The sequence below is a fragment of the Danio rerio genome, chromosome 8 (genome assembly GCF_052040795.2).
Source record: "Danio rerio strain M-AB ecotype USA chromosome 8, GRCz13ab, whole genome shotgun sequence".
Taxonomy (NCBI): Eukaryota; Metazoa; Chordata; class Actinopteri; order Cypriniformes; family Danionidae; genus Danio; species Danio rerio.
Window position 1 is genome coordinate 8,693,132 of NC_141028.1, and position 27,053 is coordinate 8,720,184.

A 27,053-nucleotide genomic window follows, 5' to 3' on the forward strand; every position below is an offset into this window, starting at 1 on the left:
GAGCTCTGGAAGTCCCTGCTGCTGAAGTCATGATGATATTGTATATTTTCTGCTCTCCATCATGTGCTGTAGAATCTCTAAGTGCTTTTCTGGCATGCTGAAAGATGGAGACTGATTATAGTTTCTTTTTAATTGAGGAAAGTGACCTGTGGAGTGCAAAACAAGTGACGGGATGGGATTTTTCTGGACGTGCAACTTCCATATTAGAATATTTAAGTTAAATGAAATGTCTGGCTTGTAAATCTGTATCTGCTTCCATCTGGCAAGTCGTGATTTAGTTACTGCAGTGTTGTAACACCCAGCAGCTGTGATGTGATGTGGGTTTGAATTGGACTTCGGTCATGCCAACTTCTGCATTTCAAGCGCTCCTCCACAGCGAAGCACAAACGCTGTCTGTCTTTCTCCGTTTTATTCTGTATTCGGTCCAGTTTTCAGCGTGTTTACAAAGAATTAACCTTGACTATTCATCATTCTGAAAGGACAGCTGACTAGAAGACGCATAGCTCTGCTGCATCAAGGCCACTGGATAAATATTGACATTCGAGGCTCGGTTATAAACGCAGTCCTACTGAGATTCAATCTAGATTTTGTATGTCTTTATTTGCATAACACCTGTTCTGTCGTCGATTACTCGCCCACCTGTCGTTCAAAATCACTATGGCTTCCTCACTTGTTTTTACAAAGGGATCAATTGAAAAATGTCTAGAATTTACAGCTGAAGTCTGAATTCCCCTGTTTATTTTTTCCTCCAATTTCTGTTTAATGGAGAGAAGATTTTTTCAGCACATTTCTAAACATAATAGTTTTAATAACTCATTTCTAATAACTGATTTATTTAGTCTTTGCCATGATGACAGTTAATAATATTTTACTAGATATTTTTTAACATACCAGTATTAAGCTTAAAGTGACATTTAAAAACTTAACTAGTTTAATTAGGCAAGTTAATGTATAGTGATAGTTTGTTTTGTCGACAATCTGTTATGACTGAAGTTTATTTATTTATTTTTGTTGCGCATTACATGCGTCTTTTTCTTTGTCCTGCCTTCTTGTGTTGTTTTCTGTTATTACATAGGCTCCCATTCTAACATGATCCAAGCTCTGATTGGCTGCTGGTCGCGGAACCCTATAAAAAGAAACTTCCAGCAGGGTTTAGTGAGCTCTTTCGTGGTGCGACTGTTGCTTGGAGTGGAGAGCGCCTAGATTTTTCCTGCCCCTTTGGCCGACGACCAAACTTTAGTCTTGTACAACTGTTCATGTAACGTATGCTTACAAGCTTTTAAGAGTTTAAGCTTGTAGGGGTGGCCTGCCTATTTATTTCATTACTTTTGACTGTGTTTATGTTTAGGGAGGAAGATAAGCTTCCTGTAGTTTTCTTTAAATATTTATTGGTAATTTTGTTCATTTACTTTGTAGATTCTTTCATTTGTTTTTTTTTAGCCTGTGGCCACCCTGAAGAGATCCTCATTTAAACTACTAATTTTATATGATAAGTCTGTTCAATTACTCTTAACTCTGAGTCCGAGTTTGGTTGTCGACCGAATAGGATCTTTTGCATAATTTTTTATTTTTGAGAAATCCACCACCCACAACATTTCTTTTTTCCCTTATTATGCTCATGTTGTTTTTCCCTAGACTTGAGGCGTAATAATATAAATAATAAATATAATAATAAAAAATATGGCTTAAAGGGGGCTAATACCATTGACCATAAAATGTTTTTCAAAAAAATGAATAACTGCTTTTAATCTATAACCGAAATAAAACAAATAGGATTTTCTCCAGAAGAAAAAATATTACAGGAAATACTGTAAAAATGTCCTTGAATGTTAAACATCATTTGGGAAATATTTGAAAAAGGAAACAAAATATAAATGGAAGACTTCTCCCCTTCTCAATTCTAGAGTCTGAATGCAGACTCAGTGCAGCAGGTCTCTTGCCCTGTCACTTTTAACCATTAGCCCTGTTGGTAATCTGGAGTAGAGATCTGCGCGGGACTAAATTTTGCTCCCGTCCGCACCCGCCAGGTTTTAGCCCGAACCCGACCGCTTCCGCTTATATTAAGTATTTTGTCCCGCTGCCCGCCCCGCACCGCCCCGTTTTCTGCCCACCGCGCCCGAACCCGCTAAAGAGCGGGGGAAAACAAAACCGAAAATCCCCCAGCTATACAGTCCAGACAGCCAAGCTGTCTGTATAAACACACACACACAGCACCAAGCACACACACAGGCGTTTGCTGTTATATCAACTCAAAGGCTTGTAATACCATGTATCAAGTACCAATGTAATACCAAAAGGTTTTATATAAAGGTATTTAAATACTGAGTCGCGCCAGCTCCGGGCCGCAGCGCACATTACTCTCGAGCCAATTTGGCTCATTTACGGCCTCCGCATCTGGCCCGATTGATTCGGGCCGGAATCGGGCAGTGAGTCCACAAGCATCCAGAGTCCGGCAGCCGGAGCCGGGCTGAGTGGTAAGTCTCCGGCAGGCGAGAATCTAGCCGGAACTGGCCCGAGTGTATTTTGCTATCTGGGAAAGCTCTCTCTCTCTCATTCGCGCGCGCGCGCACTAACATACACACACACAAGCACCAAGCACACACACAGGCAAAGCTCTCTCTTTCTCTCTCTCTCTCTCTCTCATTCGCATAGCAATATCCGCGATATTGCTAGACAGCCCGCTCCCGTCCCAAATTAAACCCGTTACCGACCGCTTCCGCGATTTATTTGAAAATTTATTTCCGTGCCGCAGAAATCTGGTCGGGTCCTGCGGCGCCCGCGGGACAGCCGCGGGAATGCAGACCTCTAATCTGGAGGATTTAGGCGAACACAGCAGCATGGCGGTGTGTCTAAATGTGAACGAACTTCACTGATAAAAGACAACGTCCACCATTCTCCAATTCTCGTACTGCTCTCCCGACAAAAATGCTTGCTGCAAACAAACAGCTTTGCTGTATCGGCCCTGACAGGATTGTGGAGAAAAAACATAAAATAAACCCCATGGAGCATGGAAACAAACACATTCGACCCTTCATGAACCGCTAAATACTGTGTGCCGTGGGTCTGTGGATGCGGTCTCACCCACTCATCAACATAGGATCGGACAGCTTGGCACTAGCAGGTCTGTCTTGCCTTCGGAAAGCACGTGCAGTCATGAATAATTAAGAAGCCGGCTCTTCTCATAGGATAAGACAACTCCGCTATGAATAATAATGAGAAACCGACGCATCATCACTTCACTTGCAGTTTTGCGCTAAGTCACCGATTTTGATCCACCCCAAAAATTATTTTAAACCCGGAAGCTGAAAATGGCTGACAAAAGCTCAAAATTTTCCAGTTTCCCCCCAATTTAAAGCTTACAGGTGCTTTGTCTTATTGTCTTACATTGTCTTAGGGTGCTTTCACACCTGTGAATCATTTCAGTTGTTCCGGAACAGCAATTAAAATTGTGACATTGTTGCTCTTTGCTCTTGGAGCGGTTTGCTTTCACACGGCAAAGTTTCTAAACGGACCAAAAGAGCTAAAACAAGTCACGTGTGAGTAAACTCTCCTCACACTGGTCAAAGTTTCACGGTTTATTTTGCAGAGTCCTGCTCAGCTGTCATGGGGGGTGGTGGTTTGGTGGTGTTTGACAGGGTGCGCGTGACGTGTCTGAAGAGCAAGGAGGGATGTAGTGGGGAGGAGTGAGAAGGGTGCGTCATGAATTTGAGGACCGGTAGTGAGACGCGTAATTACAGAGAGATTATCACTCGTTTGCAGGCATCCTGGAGTGTCTGTGCATTTGCGCGGGAGGCTACCGAAACTTCCGGGAGACTTGGGATGTCTGTTGAATGACCTCCCACCCTACTCATAATTCTCTCTTCATATAGCCGTATGCCTATTTACATATCCATAAAACACTGATATAACCGTGCTCGGATCGTTTGCTTTCTCACTACAATCGATCCGCTCCAGAGTTCGTTTGGAGCCAATCGAACTGCGCTAATTGGGCAAACAAGACAGGTTCCGAAACAAAAGTGTAGGTGTAAAAGCACTCTTAAGTGATGCTCAACACACGCAAACCTGTTAAAATCTCAAAAAAAGTACCTGAGGGTTTCTTGAACCTTTAATGAGCATTATAGAGTCCTCATCAATATACTGGGGTGTTAGAACCCACACAGGCGGCATGTTGAGTGCCCCCTGCTGGTCTCATTAACACCACTTCCGCAAGCAACCTAGCTTTCCCATGTGGTCTCCCATCCAGATACTGAACGGGTGCAGGCTTGCTTAGCTTCAGTGGGTGACCATGTGAGAAAACTTCAAGAAAGAAACTATGTAAAGCACTTGAGAGTGAAAAAATAGTGAGTACATTTTTATTTTTGGGTGAACTATGCCTTTAAAGGGTCACGAAACACCAAAACACATTTTTCGAGCTGTTGACAGTCGTATATGTGTCCCACACTGCTGAAATCACTATTAGGACACTATTTATATATTTCACTAAAAAGTGTAAATTGGTTGTTTTTGCGTTATTTCAAGCAAATTCGTACTTCCGATTTGAAACGAACTTTTGAAGCTGCGTCACGGTCATGACATAATAGAGTTGTATTCCAGCGTGCAGACTGGGCGTCTGTACCAGAGTGAGTCTTATTACGTCTTACAGTGTGATGCATTAATGCATGAGTAAAGCTTGGTTCAAACCAATCAGCGCGCTCCATTGTGCAACTTCATTAATATTCATTAGTGTCACAGTGTTTAGACGACAGAGACGCCACGTTGTGTTGGCAAAACAAGCGTGAAGTGTTGCTTTTATAGTTTGCTGCCGTTAAGTTTTGTTTTTATTTTCTCTCTGTGAGAGCTCAGCTGGAGTTACGTGTGGATTAACAGTGTACGTGACGCTCGACAACAATAACTTGCGTGTCTAAGGAGGATCATTGTTTCCCTAAGAGCTGTTATCATCTGCAAATGCTGAAATCCGGATTCGCTTGTAGTCTTCTCTTCATAAAGACGCGGCTCTAGTTGCTGGTGATTGTCCTGTCTCTACAGATTTGGTAAGTGAGCGACCAGCGCTCTTTGTTTATTCAGTTTGTTCGTATCGAACTAAGTTAACTATTGCACCGAGTACAAACATGTTAGCACCACAACCAAACTTTTACCTCGTGTAGGATTTTTGCCGCATTTAGCCAAACTGCAGTTAAAGTCCACCATTTAATAATTTGTCAAATAATTCGACTACAGATGTCCATGTAAACACAGTCACTTTGTCCCCTGTGTGGGTGTGTATTTTCACTCGGAAAGTCAGCGCGTGCCCAAATAGACACTCCCACACCATCCCACTTCAGTTACTCCGACACTCCCCCCTAAACAGAGCTGGACACGCCCACTTTTCTGACTTTTTCCAAAGTAGAGGTGTGAAAACACCCTGCTGAAACGAGGGGGTTTCATGGCCCTTTAAGCATTGTTTACTAGAAAAAGCAAAAGCTGAAAACCCTTACTTGGAGTTTTATTTTTAGGATTTTAAAAGACTATTTGCTCATGTTCGTCTGTGTTTCTTCGTTCTTTTATCCGTCTGTAGGCATGAAGTTCGAGAGGCTCACCTGGTTGAAGAAAGCGTGATGGAGGTTCTCAAGAGCAAAACCGACTTTCGCTCTTTTAAGCCGCGACATTTCAACATGTGGGAGTTTTACAACAGAACAGGACACGACATTAAAGACATGCTGCTCTCCTGCCAGTTCAGAGGCTCACCATGCCGTCCTGAAGACTTCAGTGTGGTGAGACTCTCCAGAGATTGCACACAGATAGCTTTCTTTGAGCTCTTTTCACTTCAGGCCTCGCACTGCCGTCCTGGTGTATTTATTTGATGTGAATTTCACAAAGAGAGAGCCGCAGGCCTTTTCTAGGCTTCAGCCAAATGTTTGGGTGTGATATTTGACAGTCCAATCATTTACACCGCCGGAATGAAGTTTGGAGAAATTTCCCAGGGTTCACATTGTGCCGTTGAGCTGTTTTATGACTTTCATTTCGCAGTACTAACAAAAAAACGCCACAAAGTTGTTTTCTTTTATAGGATCTGGTAACATGGTAAAAGCAGGGCTGAGATGTAAGGATGGCGTGATGGCCTGAGGCGAGTCTGAGAGCGCTCTGAGCTAAAACTGTCAATTCAGTTAAGTTTGTTTGTGTGTAGAGCTTTGAGTTGGTTTGCTAGATTGTAGTCAGCTAAATTTTTTATAGACATAGTTTGCCTAAATATGAAAACTACCATCATTTGCTCTCTCTTTGTGTGGTTTTAAACCTTTATGAGATTTTTTCTTCTGTTGAACACAAAAAATAAAATAAAAATAAAAAGGCCAAATGCCTGAGAAAATTAAAATTACCAGTAAATTAACAGAATTCTGTGTCCATTTTTATATTTTATGTGTCAAGAGTCCATTTTTATATAATTTAACTGTAAAAATATTCAGGTTTTTTTTTTCATTTATTTATTTATCTAGATGATCAACAAACAACATAGCTAGATTTAAGTTTCAAGTTTAAAGCTTTTTTAATTATTTCTGACAAGATGGTGGCAAAAAAAATGAAAACATAACAATATTAAATTATTTTAAAAAATACACACATATATATATAAGTATGAACTCTTGAAATAAATGTAGTTAGATATATATATATATATATATATATATATATATATATATCTATAAATATAAATAACTACATTTATTTCAAGAGTTCACACTTAGCTGATGATTTATCAAAGCTTGTTTGGCATGCTGTCCCAGGAGAGAGCCCCGAGCCCGGGGCTTCCTCCCGTTGGCAGAGCAAGAGGGGAGCCTGAGCTCGGTGGATCTCAGAACTCCCCTGCTGCGGTAGCTAAGGGAACACAAGGGGTTAGACAAAAGCTTGATTGTTATGTATGTTGAATGTCTTTGGATGGTGGGAGGAAACCGGAGAACCCGGGGAAAACCCACACGGACACGGGGAGAACATACAAACTCCTCACAGAAACACCCACCAGTCCTGTGGAACCAGGGCTGGCAGTGTTCTTGCTGTGGGGCTCACAGTGCTAACCACTGGGCCGCCGTGCCGCCCAATCAGAGGTAAAGGAGGAGAATAGGGAAGGAGGGGGGTTTCTTCCAAACGAAGATAAAAGCTGCGTCCCAAATGGCACACTATACACTATGCACTCATGCACTATGTACTTATGCACTTACACACTCAACAGGATAGTATATGTATGTAGTGCTGTCCCAAATGGCACACTAATGTTTTTTTACTAAGCGGAAATTCAAACCGTTTCCCTGATGACGTTTGACTGTTGCCAAATCAGTGAAATAAACGACTGAATTATCAAGTAATACCTGCCGTGAGTATTGCCGCATTTACCATCCGGAGGCGCTATAATTACTCTCGTAGGAGAATTTTGCTTTCACTATCCAAAATAAATAAAGTTATTCAACATGTGCGTTTGATCGCTCCGCCCCTTCCGCTACGTAAGCAAACCTGCGGTCGTTGAGTGCGTGAAGTGTCCATCATTACACACTTCGTTTTAGCGGCTGAATGAGTGCATCATCCGGGTAATTAAAGTGCACTTATTATTTTGAGAGTTTTCAATGTGAACACACTACTTACACTATTTATACTACAAAATGGCGTAAAATAGTGCATAAGTATGCGATTTGGGACGCAGCTCATGTGAACTGAAAACTGTGGCTATTTATAGTAGCTTAGGGCTCATATGATTGGAAGATAGTGATTAGCAAATGCGAGACCGGCCGTGATAAATCATAAGCACGTGATCCTCTCGAAATTAGTTTATGAATAAACTTCACTTAGTAACTGAATAGCTTCAAGCTCAAAAGTTAATTTATAATGATGTGTGAAACATCTTACTGTCCTTATACCCACCCAAGGGGCATCGACTCAAAATATTTGTTTAAGGGGTGTGTGCTAGATGAACTCAACTTATATTTTATTATAATAACAGAAGGGTGCGTGATAGATTGTATTTCACTTACTTGCACGTTGTTTCCAATGCTTTTTCTGTATACTTTAAAACATTATATGACAAGTTATGACAACAAATGCTCTTGTGTTACTGTAATTTGTTTGAATAAGTTAATCAAGTTTCAGCAAAATTATATAAAAAGTTTAACTTAATCATGTTTTGTCAGTTTCATTGATGTAGATTATGATGACTATAAAAAATGAAATTGATTCAGCTAAAAATTTTACACCTTACATAGTCTAAGCAAAACTGTAACATACTGTGTAAAGCAATTATTTTTTAGGCATGAACATAAAGAAAATATTGCTCTATCCTTGCAAGTCACATTGATTTTCAATCTGTGGAACTATGTATATTTAGAAGTGTTATGTAATGATGGCACGGTGGCTCAGTGGATAGCACTTCAGGGCTCGCAAAATTTCTAAATTACTGGTAGCTTAGGGCAGGCACTCTTCAGTTTTTGGTAGCCAGAATATAAATGTAAGTAGCCCAAATAGAAAATACATTATTTGTTAAAGAAAAACAAAAACATTCATTTTCTTTTTGGCCCCCGTTAAATTTTTTCCCCAATTTCTGTTAACACATTTCTAAATATAATAGTTTTAATAACTCATTTCTAATAACTGATTTATTTCATCTTTGCCATGATGACAGTTAATAATAGTTAATAATATTTTACTAGATATTTTTCATGACACTTCTATACAGCTTAAAGTGACATTTAAAGGCTTAACTAGGTTAATTAGGTTAACTAGGCAGGTGAGAGTAATTAGGCAAGTTATTGCATAACGATGGTTTGTTCAGTAGACTATTAAAAAATAGCTTGAAGGGGCTAATCATTTTGTACCTAAAATGTTTTTAAATAAATTAAAAACTGCTTTTATTCTAGACAAAATAAAACAAATAAAACTTTCCCCAGTACAAAAAATATTGACACATGTACTGTGAAAATTTCCTGGCTCTGTTCATCATTTAGGAAATATAAAAAATAAAAAAATAAAATAAAGAGGAGCTAATAATTCTGACTTCAACTGGATATATATACAATATTCTATAGCAACAGAGGACCTTAACGGGTGACACTCCTGTCAGCTAAAAACAGGAAACTGAGGCTACAACTGGCACAGGCTCACCAAAATTGGACAATAGAACATTGGAAAAATGTTGCCTGGTCTGATGAGTCTCCATTTCTGCTGCAACATTCGGATGGTAGGGTCAGAAATTGACATCAACAACATGAAAGCAAGGATCCTGGATCCTGCTTTGTATCAATGGTTCAGGCTGGTGGTGGTGGTGTAATAGTGTGGGGGATATTTTCTTGGAACACTTTGGGCTCATTAGTACCAGTTGAGCATCGTGTCAACGCCACAGCCTACCTGAGTATTGTTGCTGAGCATGTCCATCCATTTACCACAGTGTACCCATATTCTTATGGCTACTTCCGGTAGGATAATGCAGCATGTCATTAAGTGCGAATCATCTTAGTCTGATTTATTGAACATGACAGCGAGTTCACTGTACTCAGGTGGCCTCCACAATTGCTAGATCCCAATCCAATACAGCACCTTTGACATGTGGTGGAATGGGAGATTCGCATCATGGATGTGCAGCCGACAAATCTGCAGCAACTGCGTGATGCTATCATGTCAACATGGACCAAAATCTCAGAGTAATATTCCCAGTACCTTGTTGAATCTATGCCACAAAGGATTAAAGCAGTTCTAAGGGCAAAGGGGGGTCCAACCTAGTACTAATAAGGTGTACCTAATAAAGTGGCCAGCGAATGTATACTAATAAACTATATATAGTTATACCCAAACTTTAGATGTAACCTAAGACAGACTATACAAATACTTTTATATATATATTGTGCAAAAGAGGTATTTACGATTGAAAAACTGAAACATGATGTGTGGTAAATTCACAGGTAAACATTGTTTTCCTTATTGAGTCCATGTAAGATGGAGTTTAAGTAAAGTGTCTGGTGCATACGGAGAGTGTTCTACAGATGATTTGACAAGCCCACTAACCTATGTGAAGCAAACTCAAAAATCCACAGGGTTTTTTTAGAGATATGTAGTGATTGTAAGATAGTGTCTTGTGCAAATGTGCAAACGGATGGAAATATCCTTGAAAGTGTCAGGGAGATTAAACAGTGTGTTTTTTACATTATTTGCAACGCTTCCTAATGCACTTACCATGGAAATACCATGTTTCCTGCATGTTTTCAATCCTTCAGCACCGTGCTATTACTATCTGTTCCCACATTACTTTTTTAGTATGGGAGGCAGCCAGTGACTCAGACCTAAATTTTGAACTCTAAGCGACGAGAGCAGATGCGAGCAGCCGCTCATTACTGGAAACGAACTCCAGAGCAAGAGTTCACCATGACACTATGAGGACCATGGTGCTGAAGCGCTTGCTTTGATGATGTAACCATGTTTCTCTCCAAGTTTCCATGGCGACTCCCGCATCCCCATCTGAAGCATCTGAGGCTTTTTGCGTGTGTGTGTTGGCGATAATGCCCTACTTACCCAAATGCCAGCTTGAGCATATTGTACAGGGATTTTTCCGTCTCTAAATATAAATGCTTGTATAAGGGCATTAGTAGTTCCCTGATGAGCGAAGATTCTCCCCAAAACTTCTGCATATTTCCTGTTCCCCCGATGATTAGCTCAGCTTGCATGCCTGGCTTCTTTTTTTTGGTTAAAAATAGTCCTGAAATGTTTTCGAGACTGTGCATAGCCAGTCAGTGTTTATCTCCTAACTTTAGCCTGATTGACAATAGTAAGCTTGTAATATTTTGTCATTTGAGTTGGACTTGTAGGATTTTGCTAGAAAACAAGCATGCACTGTTCATCTTTGCATCTTTATGTAACATTGGTAAGCAAACATTAGGATTCCTGGCTTGTTGGCTATATCAAAGCGAGGAGCTGCAAGGCGGTGAATCATTTATAGTGTTTTCTCGCAGCATCTGGAATAATTAAACGCATCATTTTGATTGTGGATTTGGTCCCAACGACTATCGTCCATGAATCGTCTGGATGCAAGATGGTGCATGATATTAATGAAATAGAAATTACATTATATTCCAGTTCCAAATGTGCATCTAACGGATTAAAGATACATGGGATTACGCACACAATATTTTTATTTTAAAGAGAACAACATCCAAAGAACTTCGACCCGTGTGGAATCTTATTCATTGATGTATTTCTAATGTAAATACATTAAATATATATACAATAGTGTGAAAAAGTGTTTACCCCTAATGCCGAGTTCAGACCCGATTTTGACTCGCCGACAGGTTTTGAGAAATCGCCGACAAATGCCTGAAATCACTGGCAAATCGGTGCTCGTGCACGCGAGTGACAATCATATAGTATGAACTATCAAAGACGCGATCTGAAAAAATCGCAGATGAGTCGCCGATGCCTGTGAGATATTTGGCGTGCTAAATATCTGGAGCTGTCTGCGATTCAAATCATGCCGTGTGAAATGAGTTTTGACTGAAAATAACATCGGTGATCGCCTACAACCAATCAGAGAGCAGCATTCACTTGTGCGTGTGTGCCTGCAGGCCAGCGGGAGGTTGGGGGAGAAGTTAAAAGCGCTCCTTTTCGGTTTATTTGGACCCAAGAAATGGAGGAAAAGCTAGTGGAGGTTTGACAGGAGCAGCCGTGTCTGTTTGACGTTTCATGCAGAAAGTTAAAAAAGAAAGTTGAGGAGAAATTGCAGATTCCCTTTAAACCCAGGTGAGCAAATATGTACATTTTCTACCCCATTAAAGGCTTCTTTCTCATTATGCAGGTAATAACAAAATACTTTGTGTTTTTGGCTGTGAGACGTAGTTTGGACAAAGTTGTCGGGGATTCTTCCTATTGTAAATTCATGCAATGTGAAAGCCCCTGTCGCCGATGCATCTTGCAGTGCAAACAAAGCAGCGACAAAAGCGCCAGCCCAGATAGTCATGCAGTGTGAAAACAACTGTGACACGACTACTTTGAAAATCATGCAGTCTAAACTCGGCATTTCCCATTTCTTATATTTTTGCATGTTTATAATACTTTAATGCAAGGGTTTTCAAACTGGGGTCCGCGGACCCCTGGTGGCCCGCAAGAGAGTGCTAGGGGGTCCGCGAAAAACTTGGCGGAAACAAAAAATGATTTTTATGAGATATTTTTTCCAATCCTAAATTTATTAATGACTATAAACTATTAATCTATATATAGTTTTATGATTTATATAAGTGGATACTTAATAATAATGTGTTTATCCCAAAATCCTTTGCCCTCTTACAATTAGCGGCTGTAAGTGCAGTACAGATGATGGAAAGATTTTTTTTAAGAATCCCGCTCCCACAAGCAGTTCATGCAAATCTGACTTTGCGAGGGTTAAGGCAAAAACCAGAAAATATAACAAATCTTACATTGCGCTTGGTTTTACCTGCATGTTAAAGCAGGAAGTCGATATACCTCAGTGTGTTCTTTGTCAAGCGATTCTTTTCAATAAATGCATGAAACCATCCAAGCTTAAGCGCCATCTACAGCAGAAAGATCCCAATGAGGCAGAAAAATCGACAATTTCAAACATCAGTAGTTGTGTTTGGCCTGGCAGGCTAGTATTTTTCAGCAGCGAGCATTAATCCCTGAGAGGTGTTTAAAATGTTATATTTGGCATCACTCCACATGGCATGTGCTAAGAAGCCGCACACAGTTGGCGAAGCATTGTTATTACCAGCTACTAAAGACATCGTCAAAGAATTATTTGGAGAGGAAGCGGCACGAATGGTAGATTATGTGCCTTTGACGGAGTTAATGTAAATATTTCATTGTTTTTAATGAAATAAAAAAATAGAAAATAATTTTTGGCTATAGTGAGTTGCCAACTAATAAAATAAATAGTTTTAAAAACAATACTATTTTGCATGCCTGTGAAATACGAACTATAGTGTCTTTACATTATGCAAAATTTTAGTTTACATATTTATACTTGAAATATATAAGTGCTTTTAAACTTTAGGCAAAGGGGTCCCCTGCAAGAAATCATCATATTTGGGGGTCCCTGAGATTAAAAAGTTTGAAAACCCCTGCTTTAATGTTTCATATCATCAAACAAATTTAAATATTAGATAACACACCATGCAATTTGAAATGAAGGTTATAATTATTAAGGTAAAACAAAATACAAAACTGCATAGCCGTGTGTGAAAAAGTGTTTGCCCCTTAATCCTAATAACTGGTTGGTCCAGCCTTACCATCAACAACTGCAATAAAGAGTTGAAATATGTCTGTTACAGCGATGTGGAGGAATTTTGGCCCACTCATCTTTCCAGAATTGTTGTAATTCTGGCACATTGGACAGTTTTTGATCATGAACCGGCTTTTTAAGGTCATGCCCCAGCATCTCAATTGGATTCAGGTCAGGACTTTGACTAGGCCACTCCAAAGTCGTACTTTTGTTTTGCTTCAGCCATTCTGAAGTGGAATTGCAGTGATTCCAATTCCTATTATCACAGCAAGTCTGGCAGGTCCTGAAACAGCAAAACAGCCCCAGACCATCACACTGCCTCCACCTCATTTTACTGTTTGTATTATGAATGAACCGATACCACTTTATTCAAACCGATACGATTACAAGTATATTAATTTGTGCACTCGACAATACTGAGTACTGATTTCGATACTTCTTAGATGTGGTTTCAATGAAAGTGCAACTCAAGAGTTCACACTTAGCTGATGATTGATTATAAAGCTTGTTTAGCATGCTGTCCCGGGAGAGAACCCTGAGCTCATAGGAAGACTGAGCCCGGAGCTAACTCCTGTTTGCAAGGCGAGATGGGAGTTTGAGCTCAGGTAGATCTCGGTAACTCCCATGCTGTAGTAGCTATTGAACAGATAGGGATTTCTCTTAAGAGATAACTACCTACTATGAGCAGGTCTATAGTGCCGATTTGAATTAGTCAATTAACTTAATTTGCATCTTTTTAGACGGTGAGAGGAAACCAGGGAACCCGGGGGAAACCCACGAGAGACGGGGAGAATGTGTAAACGTGTACACGGGGAGAAATGTCGGTTGGGTTGGTAAAGACTAGAAACAGTGACGCTCTTGCTGTGAGGCAACAGTGCTAGCCACTGGCCCATCGTGCAACCCATCTGGGAAAGGAGGAGGAGCAGGGGTGGAAGCGGGGATTCTTCAAAATGAAGATGGCTGTCAGGAACTCAGAGTATTCATAGTGGCTTAGGAATCGTCTTATTGGTGAATCATGCGTTATTCAATGCGAATGCGAATAATTTTTATTTTTTTTGTCTGTAGCAAGGATGAATACAAAAATCTTAACAGAAGGCTATTCCAAGCCAAAAATATACACACATTGTTGACAACCCTGTATTGATTATTGATTATGCATGGACTTTTAAAGGATAAATTATCCTTGCGCTGAAATGCATCCATGACATCACATCAGGATCATATTGCATATTCGGTTTATTCTTCAGTAGCCTATAGATTTGGTAATAATGTATTTTATAATTGGATTGTTTATAAGGACTAAGCTATTAATATATAAGACATTAATTAATACATTAATACAAAGTCAGGTAAAAATTTTAGAATTGACCCAAAAATGTTAGAATTGCGTCGATTTCCAAATATTCATGGACCTAGCTGTATATTGTCATATTGCACAGTCCTAATACAATGGCAATCCAGTGCTGGTGTGGCAGTGCTTATTCAACCCTCGGAAAATACACCCCTGCTTAAACAATAACTTAATGCACTACAGAATGTTACGTTTTCAAATGGATGCACACACAACATGTATTTCAAAGTGCTGTACAAGCTACATTTTTAATTTACAGGGTATAAAGTGGAAGTTCACAGCATAGCACTCATTTTAAGCACTTATAAGAAGGGCTGCGTTTTACTCTATGCTTTGGGTAGTATATTTAGAACAGATAATTGTATCCTACTTCCACTACATTCTTTGGTATGCAATGGTATATTTGAGTATGATTTTCAGTACATTCCTCCGGAAGTCCAAAGATGTGCGCTATAGGTGAATTGAATTAACTAAATTGATCATAGTGATTGAATGTGTACGCGAATGTGAGAGTGTATGGGTGTTTCCCAGTACTGGGTTGCAGCTGGAAGCACATCCGCTGCGTAAAACACATGCCGGAATAGTTGGCGGTTCATTCCACTGTGGCGACCCCTAATAAATAAGGAACTTAAGGCGAAGGAAAGTAAATGAATTAATGTTCGCAAATACCTGCAATTCCATGCTTCAACCAGAGATGGCGCCAAAGCTGCAAACCCTACAAGACTGCAGCTTTAAGAGCAGCCTACAATCCCATTTGCTTCAGGCTGCTTCAAACTCCCACAGCACGTTCAGAACTCCCTGCAGCCTCTAAAATAGGTCAGTGTTAAATATTAGATTCGGTGTGATGTGTTGGAGAGCGTCTGGGACGGTCTATTCTTTATCTCTGTCTTCACTGACTCAGTGCTTTGGGGAAAAAATAGCCCAGTGAAGTGCACCAGACTTTGTGTAATTGTTAATGGAGTTCGAGGGATGAATCCTCCTCGGTCTGTTTTCATGGCCAGGCGACTCTCTTTTTGGCCATTTTATGTTTTTCAGCCCGTGTAGATACAATTAAATGCTTGATGGGTTTCGTTCTGGGAGGGAAATTGCTTGCTTCATTGGCCTTGATGACTGAAGTCATTGGGCTCGAATGCTGTTTATACACTCGGGGAACTGCTTCTTTTGGCACTTTCTACAAATAGGGTGCATTTGGCTTTCCAGTTACAAAAAAAAAAAAACGGTTGAACGTAGAGCTAGCTATACCGTGGTCATCATGGGTTTGATCCACAGGGAAAGCAGAATTGATGAAGCCTAAATGTGCAATGCATAAACATCATCTTTGGAAAAAAGCATATACTGTATTAGATGTAATAAAGTTTTTTTATTAGATTTTATATCTGCATAAGCATTTTATTTACATAGGGCCAGTTTTGGGTCTTATTGACTGTAATTAAAATAAATAATTTTGCTGAAAACGTAAAGTAAGGGATTACTTTATAATTTTAGGTCATTTAATTGCAGCTAAGTCTAATATACTTGCCTTAAATACATTCATTCATTTTCTTTTTGGCTTAGTCCCTTTGTTAATCTGGGGTCGCCACAGCGGAATGAACCGCCAACTTATCCAGCATAAGTTTTACGCAGCAGATCCTGTTCCTGCTGCAACCCATCCCTGGGAAACACCCACACTCTCATTCACTCTCATACACTACGGACAATTTAGCCTACCCAATTCACCTATAGCGCATGTCTTTGGATTGTAGGGGAAACCGGAGCACCCAGAGGAAACCCACACCAACATGGGGAGAACATGCAAACTCCAAACAGAAAATGCCAACTGACACAGCTAGGGCTCGAACCAGCGATCTTCTTGCCGTGAGGCGATCGTGGTACCCACTACTAATCTTCAGCTAAATAATAAGACATTTTGTATAATTTCAATACACCTTCACTGTCTTTCTCACATCTGGGAGAGTTACGGTGTGGAGAAGCCTCGAAAAAGTGTACCACCCAGACTGTTGCATGCTTAGAGTAAAGCATAGGGGTGGATCAGTGATGGTTTGGGCTGCAATATTATGGCATTCTGTCACTGCCAAGAACTATCAAACCATTCTGAAGCAGCATGTGCACCCAAATCTATACTCACCGATCACTTTATTAGGTACACCTGTCCAACTGCTCGTTAACACAAATTTCTAATCAGCCAATGACATGGCAACAACTCAATGCATTTAGGCATGTAGACATGGTCTGCTGCAGATCAAACCGAGCATTAGAATGGGGAAAAAAGGGGATTTAAGTGACTTTGAACGTGGCATGGTTGTTGGTGCCAGACGGGCTGGTCTGAGTATTTCAGAAACTGCTGGAAAAAAAAAAAAAAGACATGTGATACAGGTGAATTGGCTAAGCTAAATTGTCCGTATTGTATGAGTGCGAATGAGTGTGTATGGATGTTTCCCAGTGATGGGTTGTGGGTGGATGGGCATCTGCTGCATAAAACATATGCTGGATAAGTTGGTGGTTCATTCCACTGTGGCGACCCCAGATTAATAAAGGGACTAAGCCAAAAAGAAAATGAATGAATGAATTTTATTTCACCTGTTCTTATTAAAATGTATAAGTGATCCTATTTTTAAACAAGTTAAAACGTTACTTATGTAAAACCTAGTATTTGGATAGATAGTGGCAGAGTATAAAAATTTAAGTGACTAGTATTTTGTGACCAAACTGTGATGCTTAAATTGAGGCTTCATTCATTCATTTTCTTTTTGGCTTATTGCCTTTATTAATCAGGGGTCACCACAGCGGAATGAACCACCAACCTATCCAGCACATGTTTTACGCAATGGATGCCCGCAACCCAACACCGGGAAACACCCATACATTCTTGCATCCACACACACACACACTACTGCCAATTTAGCTTATTCAATTCACCTATAGTGCATGTCTTTGCACTGTAAACATGGGAAGAACATGCAAACTCCACACAGAAATGCCAACTGACCCAGCCGGGGCTCTAACCAGCAACTGTTTTTGCTGTGAGGCGATTGTGCTACCCACTACCCCACTGTGACGCCCTTATTTATTCTCTAATAATCATAATAACTATTCTCTGTTTATTAGATGTCTTCTAAAATGCTATTTATTCCTGTGATGAAAGCTACATTTTGCCTCAGAAATGATTATAATATGCAGATTTTCTGGTCAAATAAATTCAGATTGTGGACAATATTGAAAATGTAATGAAAACGAGGCCACTAGTGTTGGCGTGTTTCCCCTGTTGTCCAAAGATATGCGCTATATAGTAGGTGAACTGTAGTGGACTCCGTAGTGGATGTGAATTAGAGTGTATGGATGTTTCCCAATGATGAGTTGCAGCTGGAAGGGCATTCGCTGTGTAAAACATGTCCTGGATAAATTGGCAGTTCATTCCGCTGTGGCGACCCCAGATTAATAAAGACATTAAGACGAAAAGAAAATGAATGAATGAGAGTAACTTCATTCAATTTAATTAACTTAACAATTTCTTCAAATTTAAGTGGATTGAACATAAAACAATTCAGAGTTCCCAAAACGAACTAAAGAATTGTCTTGCTTGCAATCATTTTAAATAAGTAGCTTAAACAAGCAGCAAATTTTTTGAGTGTAAGAGAAACCTTAAGATACTATCGAGCATGTAAGAAATCAGAGCTGTATGAGATAAAGAAGAGGTTTTACAAAAAGCAGAGTCACACACATCCCTTTTTCTGCATGAAGGCTCCTTTAATAACCAGAGTCAATGTTTCAGATCTTCAATTTCAGATGAATAAATTACTGTGGAATGAATAATCCCACATGGTAATGAGACAGTGATTAAAGTGCCTTTGCATGCCGTCTGTGCTCCACCCCAGATAAATGAATTTCACAGCTAATCATGACAGCTAATTGGACCCCAGAGTGTTGCTGAAGGAGAGAGCGGATGACGACGGTGAGGGGCTCGTTTGCATAAACAATGAAGACCAATGAGAAAACACGCACAGACTTTTAAACACTAGCCGACAAACCATAGCATCTTTAACCCAGTTAGTCCATTAACACGCATTAGTGTTCACTAAAAAGATTATAATAATGACAAAATAATAAGAAAACATTTATTTTCTAAACTATTTAGCATTTAACTTTGCTGCTCATGCAGTTTGCTGCTTACTTGTGTAGTACTTGTTATTGCAACACTGAATTCATTGATTCATTCATTTTCCTTTGGCTTAGGCCCCGTTTACACTAAAATGTTTTAGTTTTTAAAACGTTGTTTTAGATTGAAAACGATCCACGTCCATACTGGCGTTTCACCTAGCATTTCACTGAAAACACATATCACGTAATCCTACACACACTCTGGCATGCACATACAGTGAAGATGATGGTCATACAGTGTAAATATGCAGCTACATGACGCCTCAACACTTTTAGTTTCTGTTAAGTTGCTAATTTCAAAATGAAAATAGGCAGTTCCTTGTATCATGTTTTCATTTTATTGTTAAGAAAGTGAAACACTTTAGCCTGGGTGATGTGAATGAGGTTATAAAGTACAAAGCTCCCTGAAGATTTACCCGATGTGTCCTTGGGAGTTTGTTTTCCATATCAAACTTGCGAAGGTTTAACTTAGAGGGAGAGGATGCAAGACTGAACTTTGTGTAGGCTGATTAATATTGAGGGAAAAGCCTCAATTAGATCAACCCCAAGCAGCCCGTCCTCTGTTTTCAGATGTCTCTGTTACACTAACACGGAACAGCAGCGTTTTAAAATGAAAACGGGCTATTCAGCGTTTTCAAAAAGCTCGAAAACTCTGGCGTATTGTGGACGGAAGGCATATCCGTAGCAAAACGTATGAGTCTTAAAACTAAAACGTATTCGTGTAAACAAGGCCTTAGTCTCTTTATTCATCAGGGGTTGCCACAGCAGAATAAAGTGTTCAGATGGCATAGAGACACCACAATTTGTTGCCAATCGTAATTAAAACAAGTGGAAGAAGAGGAATTGTTTGGAGACAAGAGTCGTCAGTGTTGTGTTTTTAAATGTGCTGCAACAAAGGTTTTGTTTTCATTTCCCGCTATGAATGCGCAGCTGGACTCATGTGTGGATTACAGTGGTCTGCTAACACGCGATATAAATAAGGAAATTTTTTTACTCGAGAGCTTTTCGCATCTTTAAATGGTGAAATCCAGATTTGCTACTTGTCTCCTTTTAAAAAAGACACGGCTCCAGTTCGTGTTGATTGTCCTGTCCCTGTACAGATTTGGTAAGTGGGTGATGAGTGTTCTTTGTTTATGTTTACTTGGATGACAAACTTAGTATCGTCAGCAGGACTTTTTTAGTTTACAGTACGTCATTACCACATGTATTATAGACTGAACGATTGGCTGTAAATTAATGTTGCTTTCCGAATGTAAATATGTAAACACCCTAATCAAACTTTTACCGTTGTGTAGGATTTTCATGCATTTTGTGACAGGATAGTCTATACACACACAGCTTTCTGACGCTACCTACCGAGCGCATCTAAGTTACTGTTTTTTTCTTCTTCCCTACAGCGTGTGGTATTAAACATTTCATTTAAACTACACTCTTACAACAGCTCCTGCATCCAAAATCTCGTTTGTCACGGGGGAATGCATGAAATGTTCCTAAATTAAAGTGTATGTGCCAAACTGCAGTTATAATCGACAAATTAAGAATTTGGCAAATTATTAAGCAGGTCGCGCACCAGAAGTGCCTCTCGACGACCCGCCGCATAGCACCACGCAGCGCCATGCATTTTAGAATTCTAAACATAGGTTTCTATTAGGGGTGTACGAAATTTATGCTCAATTTCGATTATCGAATCAAAAAATAGAATCGTCGATGCTGCCACGCCCCCATGTCACGTCAGCTTGGCTTGCCAAGCGGGGAAAAAACAGGCTTGTTGAAGTGCTTGTTAAACTGCAGAAGCAGGAGACCCGTCGACAGAACTTAAACCCTCTCCTCTTTCAATGAAGTCGCCGGTGTGTAAGCATTTTGGGTTTCCAGTGAGTTATGTTGACAACTGTCGTGTTGTCGACAAAAAAAACACAGTTTTGCAAGCTCTGCTATGTACGTATTACGTACGGTTCGTCCGATAGACAACACCGGCATCGCGATCCTCTGCCCGCCCCCGTTGCAAATCCTCTCGCGAAAAGTACACACTCAGGTCCTGTTTACACTGTCTTTGTTTTTAAATGGCATTTTAGAACGACAACGATTTGACATCCACAGTGGCGTGTAGCATTTCTGAGCAGCCCTCCTTCCTCTCTACCTCTGAAAATGCACATCACGTGACCACACAGACACAGACGCACACAGCCATGCGCTCCAGACAGCGGGTCCAGGCAGTCAGAGGACTGCTTCAATCTTTCACTCACTTGTACTTTGTCATTTTAGCGAACACCTCAGATACTGTTGGCTGGTTCCTGTTGGTTGTGCCTCTTTTTTACCGACGCCATTATAACGACACAGATCACTGCCTATTCACGAGTCCCGCAGAAAAAGTGATTGACAGGTGGTAATTATGTGTGTAACTTGCCTTTATTCATTTACTGTATGATTTGTTTATGGGTAAAACAAAGACCATGCAGGTCAGGTAGTTTAAACGGTAGGCTACAAATAATTGGTCATTAATTAGTTAATTATTCATAATCGAAAATCGAATCGAATCATGCCTTCAGAATCGAAAATGTAATCGAATCGAGAATTTGGAGGATCGTGACACCCTTAGTTTCTATCAGGGTACACACACTGGCGCCGGGGTACACAATGGTGTGCGACCTGCTTTAGTTTACTGATGCCCATGTCAGTGTCTTTTTCCACTGCGTCTGTGTGATGTTTTGCCTCTGTGAAAACCAGCGCATGTCCAAACTGAAATTCCCTTCTTTATGCAAACCCTTCCCTCTTACACTCCCACCTAAACAGAGCTGGACTCACCCACTTTCCTGACTTTCTTTCAAGCTAGAGGTGCTGAGAAGGCGGGCGGTGGGGTTCATGGCCTTTAAAAAAGTGAATCATTCATGTTTTGACACAGCCTGCTTTCTGTGGATACATATTTTCTTCTACTTTTGTTTGCTCGATGCAGTGTTTTCAGTTTGTCAGCCAAAGGACATGATCAGATCAAGCTAGGCCGATGTCCTCCATCTATCTTTCTCTCTCCCGCTGGACTAGTGTAATGATTTCTCCTCATGTCTCCTGCAGCGCACTTGTTTTTCACGCACTGGGGTTTTAAATCAGGCAGCTCTGTCCTTACGAGGACCCCATCACAGATAGCCACGATATACGCATCAGACAGATTGGAAAGTGAAAGAATGCTACAGGGTTTGGGGCTTTAGATGACAAAGTTATTTCTTGTTTGGGCCAAAGGTGATTTGAAGTGTTTTGTTGCACAAAACCTTCTTGAAAGCAGCTAAACAGGGTGGGTTTTAAGTGTGATGCGACTAGATGACCAGGTAACCATGTTGAAGGTCATGTTGTGCTTTGAAATTTGAAATTTTGTTTGATGTGTGACGTAATTTCAACTGCCACATGAATACAGGATGGGACAGAGTAGCTCCTCCCCTTTAAAAAAAAACAGCCAATATCTTTTTGTTTTATCACTGCTCTGCCAGTAAGAGTGGTTGAGCTCAAGCGCATCAAATGAAAAGCCAGTGAGAAGGGCCTTGAAGGTCATGACTAGGTAATCATGTTAAAGATGCCGTGAAGTGTTTTGAAATGTGTATTTTTGTTCGATGTGTGAAGTAAGCTCAACTGAAAAATTAAGAGAGGGCAGGACATAGAGTAGCTCCTCCACAGCGAACAAAAATGTGAGAGTGGTTGAGCTCAATCACATTGAATGAAAAGCCAGCATCTTGAAAGGGGCGGGGCATGTCCGATTCTAGAGAGCATTTGATTGGTCAGAAAATTGGATGAGAAATTAAAGTATGAGGTGACGTCAAATTAATGAAGTGATATACTGCAAACTTTGAATGTTTATATCTTTTAAATGTATGTTTTGTCACTGTTTTGGTCAACTCAGGCTCATTATGGATACGTACCCCTGTATACATTTCTGGACAGAGCGAAATATGTCTCAGGATTTACATTTTTTGCAGTTTTTGTTTTTACAAATCCACCAGAGCACGCTGTGTACACTTTTTGAGATCTCAAATTTCTCTCAAGAATACAAGTCATGCCTGCCGTTCTTGCGTAAATCCACCAGAGGTTGCTGTGTACACTTTTTGAGATCTCAAATTTCTCTCACGAGTACAAGTCGAGCCTGCTGTTCTGGCCTAAATCCACCAGAGGCCGCTGTGTACACTTTTTGAGATTCAAATTTCTCTCACGAGTACAAGTCGAGCCTGCTGTTCTGGCGTAAATCCACCAGAGGCCGCTGTGTACACTTTTTGAGATCTCAAATTTCTCTAGCGGGTGCTATTCTCGTCTGCTGTTTTCACGTAAATCCACCAGAGGCCGCTGTGTACACTTTTTGAAATCTCAAATTTCTCTCGCAAGTGCTATTTTCGCTTGCTGTTTTCACGAAAATCCACCAGAGGCCGCTGTGTACACTTTTTGAGTTCTCGAATTTCTCTCGAGAGTACCATTCTCATCTGCTGTTTTTGCATAAATCCACCCAAGGTCACTGTTTACACTTTTTGAGATCTCAAATTTCTCTCGCGAGTGCCATTCTCGCCTGCTGTTTTTGCGTAAATCCACCAGAGGCTGCTGTGTACACTTTTTGAGATTTCAAATTTCTCTCGCAAGTGCTATTCTCGCTTGCTGTTCTCACGTAAATTCACCTGAGGTTGCTGTGTACACTTTTTGAGACCTCAGATTCCTCTCGCGAGTGCCATTCTCGCCTGCTGTTTTTGCGTAAATCCACCAGAGGCCGCTGTGTACACTTTTTGAAATCTCAAATTTCTCTCGCAAGTGCTATTCTCACTTGCTGTTCTCACTAAAATCCACCAGAGGCCGCTGTGTACACTTTTTGAGATCTCAAATTTCTCTCGAGAGTATCATTCTCGCCTGCTGTTTTTGCGTAAATCCACCAGAGGCAGCTGTGTACACTTTTTGAGACCTCAGATTCCTCTCGCGAGTGCCATTCTCGCCTGCTGTTATCGCGTAAATCCACCAGAAGTCGCTGTGTACACTTTTTGAAATCTCAAATTTCTCTTGAGAGTGACATTCTCGCCTGTTGTTCTCACGTAAATCCACCAAAGGCGCTGTGTACACTTTTTGAGATCTCAAATTTCTCTCGCGAGTGCGAACTGACAGTTTTCAAAAGCAATCCAGTAAAAGAAAAGCCCTCACCTGATTTTTACCACGTTTTCAGATTTTACCACAATCTCACCCTGTCATTTACTTATTCATTTTATTTTTTGGCTTCTGTTTTTGTCTTACCTGCTTTCTGGAACAGTTCTTCGGCAGACTTGAATCCGCCGATGTAGATGGTGAGCTATTGGGCAAACTGGTAAAGGCGTGAAAGCCGTCCATATGGAGGTAAGCGGTCAGCTGCTAGCGAGGAAAAGAACAGCATCATACCGCCCCGTATCGTTTGTTTTAAAGATGAAATGAGGTCATACGTACTTCTGACAACATAATTCGCGTTCTCCAGAAATGTAAATAGGGCAACGTTTTCAGAATGAGTCTATATTGCAACACGGACCCAGATAATATATCACTTTTAACTATTACAAATGTTAATAAAAGTCACTTTTTCACTTTTTTAAGGTTAAATTGGCCATAATGCAATCCAAAATCATAAATAAAAGGAAAAAAAATCAAAACATCAATCACAAAATATGGAAAACTGCTAATTTACAGATTTTTTTAACCGTGTAACATCACATGTAGTAAATGTCAATATGAGCAGTTCTGCAGAATCACTAAGGCTCAGTGGATGTCACACAGAGCCTTTTGTGTGTGTGTTCGTGTGCGTGTGTGTGTGTGTCAGGATTTGCAGTATTGATACACACAGGCAGACTAACGCACGTTGATGTGGACAGCAGGACAGGTCCGATTGATTCGCTCTGACGGGTCACGGAAACCCAGCGGAGATGTTTTGGGCACACTTGGACAGATGGAGCGGCACTCAAAGGGAGATGTCTTGAAACATTTTAAATGTTTAATTAAGGAATCAAAGAGAACACAGCAGAGAACGACGTGTGTGTGCGTGTGCGTGTGCGAGTGTTTCCATGTTTTTCACACTCGGGTCTCTGTTTCCATAGGAACCTGCTCCCTTTAATAACTCTCAGCGGGTCTACAATGAACTTTTCATTTTTTTATTCCTCCCCAGCTCCTGCATTGTTTATGTCTCATGTCAGTTTTCAAGAATAGAGTCTTTTTTTACTACAGAAGAATTGTTAGAGCTCTTGTAATATTGCCTTATTTCAATCAGAGCACTTCGCTGCGGCTGCACGTCTTGCTCTGACAGCAGGGGAAAACACAACTGAATGAAAACTCATCAGACGCAACTGTGTCGTGCTTATTATTTGCTCTGTACGGCTGGAATATTAAATGTCATGGAAATATTAATATACACACAAACAAATGCTGTTATTGTTCTGTGTAGCATCAGGATTCTGAAGTAAAAGCACTTATTTTTACTTAGTGTCTCCACATAACACTGAATAACAGTAGCATAAACATCAATAAGTGCATGACATGTGAAATAGATAGTATGATCTGCTGGTTTTGAACATTCATTCATTAATTTCCCTTATTTATCAAAGGTCGCCACAGCGGAATGAACCACCAACTAGTCCAGCATATATTTTATGCTGCAGATGCCCAGCTGCAACCCAGTATTGGGAAACACCCATACACACTCATTCGCACACACTCATACACTGCAGCCAATTTAGGTTATTCAATTCATCTATAGCGCATGTCTTTGGACTGGGGGGGAAACTGGAACACCCAGAGGAAACCCATGCCAACACGGGGAGAACATGCAAACTCCACACAGAAATGCCAACTGGCCCAGCCAGGACTCAAACCAGCTGCCTTTTTGCTGAGGCGACAGTGGCTTACAACTGAGCCACTGTGCTACCCTTATGTTTTAATGTGCACATTTTTAATGACATCACTTACTCAATCAGTCACTTTCCTTGAGCTTATTCTTTACTTATCAAGGGTCGCAACAGCAGAATTAACTGCCAATTAATACATTAAAATATGCATTACAATTATATTTCATAATTTATTCATTCATTCATTTTCTTTTCGGCTTAGTCCCTTTATTAATCTGGGGTCGCGACAGCGGTATGAACCGCAAACTTATCCAGCACATGTTTTATGCAGCGGATGCCCTTCCAGCTGCAACCCATCTCTGGGAAACATCCATACACACTCATTCACATTCATACACTACGGACAATTTTAGCATACCCAATTTACCATAACGGGAACACCCAGAGGAAACCCACACGAATACAGGGAGAACATGCAAACTCCACACAGAAACGCCAACTGACCCAGCCGAGGCTCAAATCAGCGACCTTCTTGCTGTGTGGCGACAGCACTACCTACTGTGCCACCTCGTCGCCTATATTTCATAAAATCATTTTTTAATGTTTCCGTACACTGTATTTACCGTGTTAATTGCATAAATTGATAAGATAAGATAGAAATCTTACCAACCTCAAACTTTGAAACCATGAAAAAAAAAAAAATATATATATATATATATATATCTTGAATCTGATTGGCTGATAGCCATGCGATTTTCTGCAAATAACAGCACTCGCCCAGCCTCTTCAGCTTTGTGTATTACTCCTCCCACATACAGCGACAAGCAGAGGACACTCTACAGTTTGACAAATATTCCTGCTGTTGGACAACATAATGTACTTTTGAGGCTTTTTTAACTATGCAGTTTATTTATTTTATTATAAGGATATTGCCTATCTTACATATCTATAATTTCTGAGAGACAGCACGTCGGGGGCCATTAACCTTTCTTTGAGCAAAGAAGGTTGACGATGTTCATCCCCAAGATGGTGACAGAGACCGCTTAATAAGCCCTAAGAGAAAAACAGCGTAATTTCAAACTACATCTGATCAAATCATTATTAAACAGGTAAATGACTTTCTAAGTTAATCTATCTCTTTGGTATGTTGTAGAGCTGTATTTGTACCATAGTAATATTGGGAAATCTCTGTAGACTGATGGCATTTCATGCTGTTCAGCCTTAAAATGTGAGCAAAATCACCTGTTTTGTCATCACTTTAGACATTACGCTAGAGAATCATTCAAATACTAGCTCTAAAGTGCCGTTGGTGAAGTAGCAACAGTTTCTGTTTCTGCAACATCAGCTGCAGATGTAAATGAATGGCAGAAGAAGGTAGTTCCTTTTACAAAAGGGTTTTGAGACTCTCCGTGTTTGATTTTCTTTTTAAAATACACGATTATGCCATTGAGCTGTTGTATAAACACAATATCACACAAGTAGCAGTGGGATATGGCTG

At 40.3% G+C, this 27,053-nt stretch overlaps 1 protein-coding gene across 1 annotated transcript in view; it reads left to right on the top strand.

The window, feature by feature from the left end:
- Window positions 1–27,053, top strand: part of asic1a (acid sensing ion channel subunit 1a) — a 54,326-nt gene that overhangs the window by 12,322 nt on the left and 14,951 nt on the right. Inside the window, 1 exon segment of the mRNA NM_214790.2 lies at window positions 5,555–5,750. Coding sequence (NP_999955.1) covers window positions 5,555–5,750 — 196 coding nt within the window.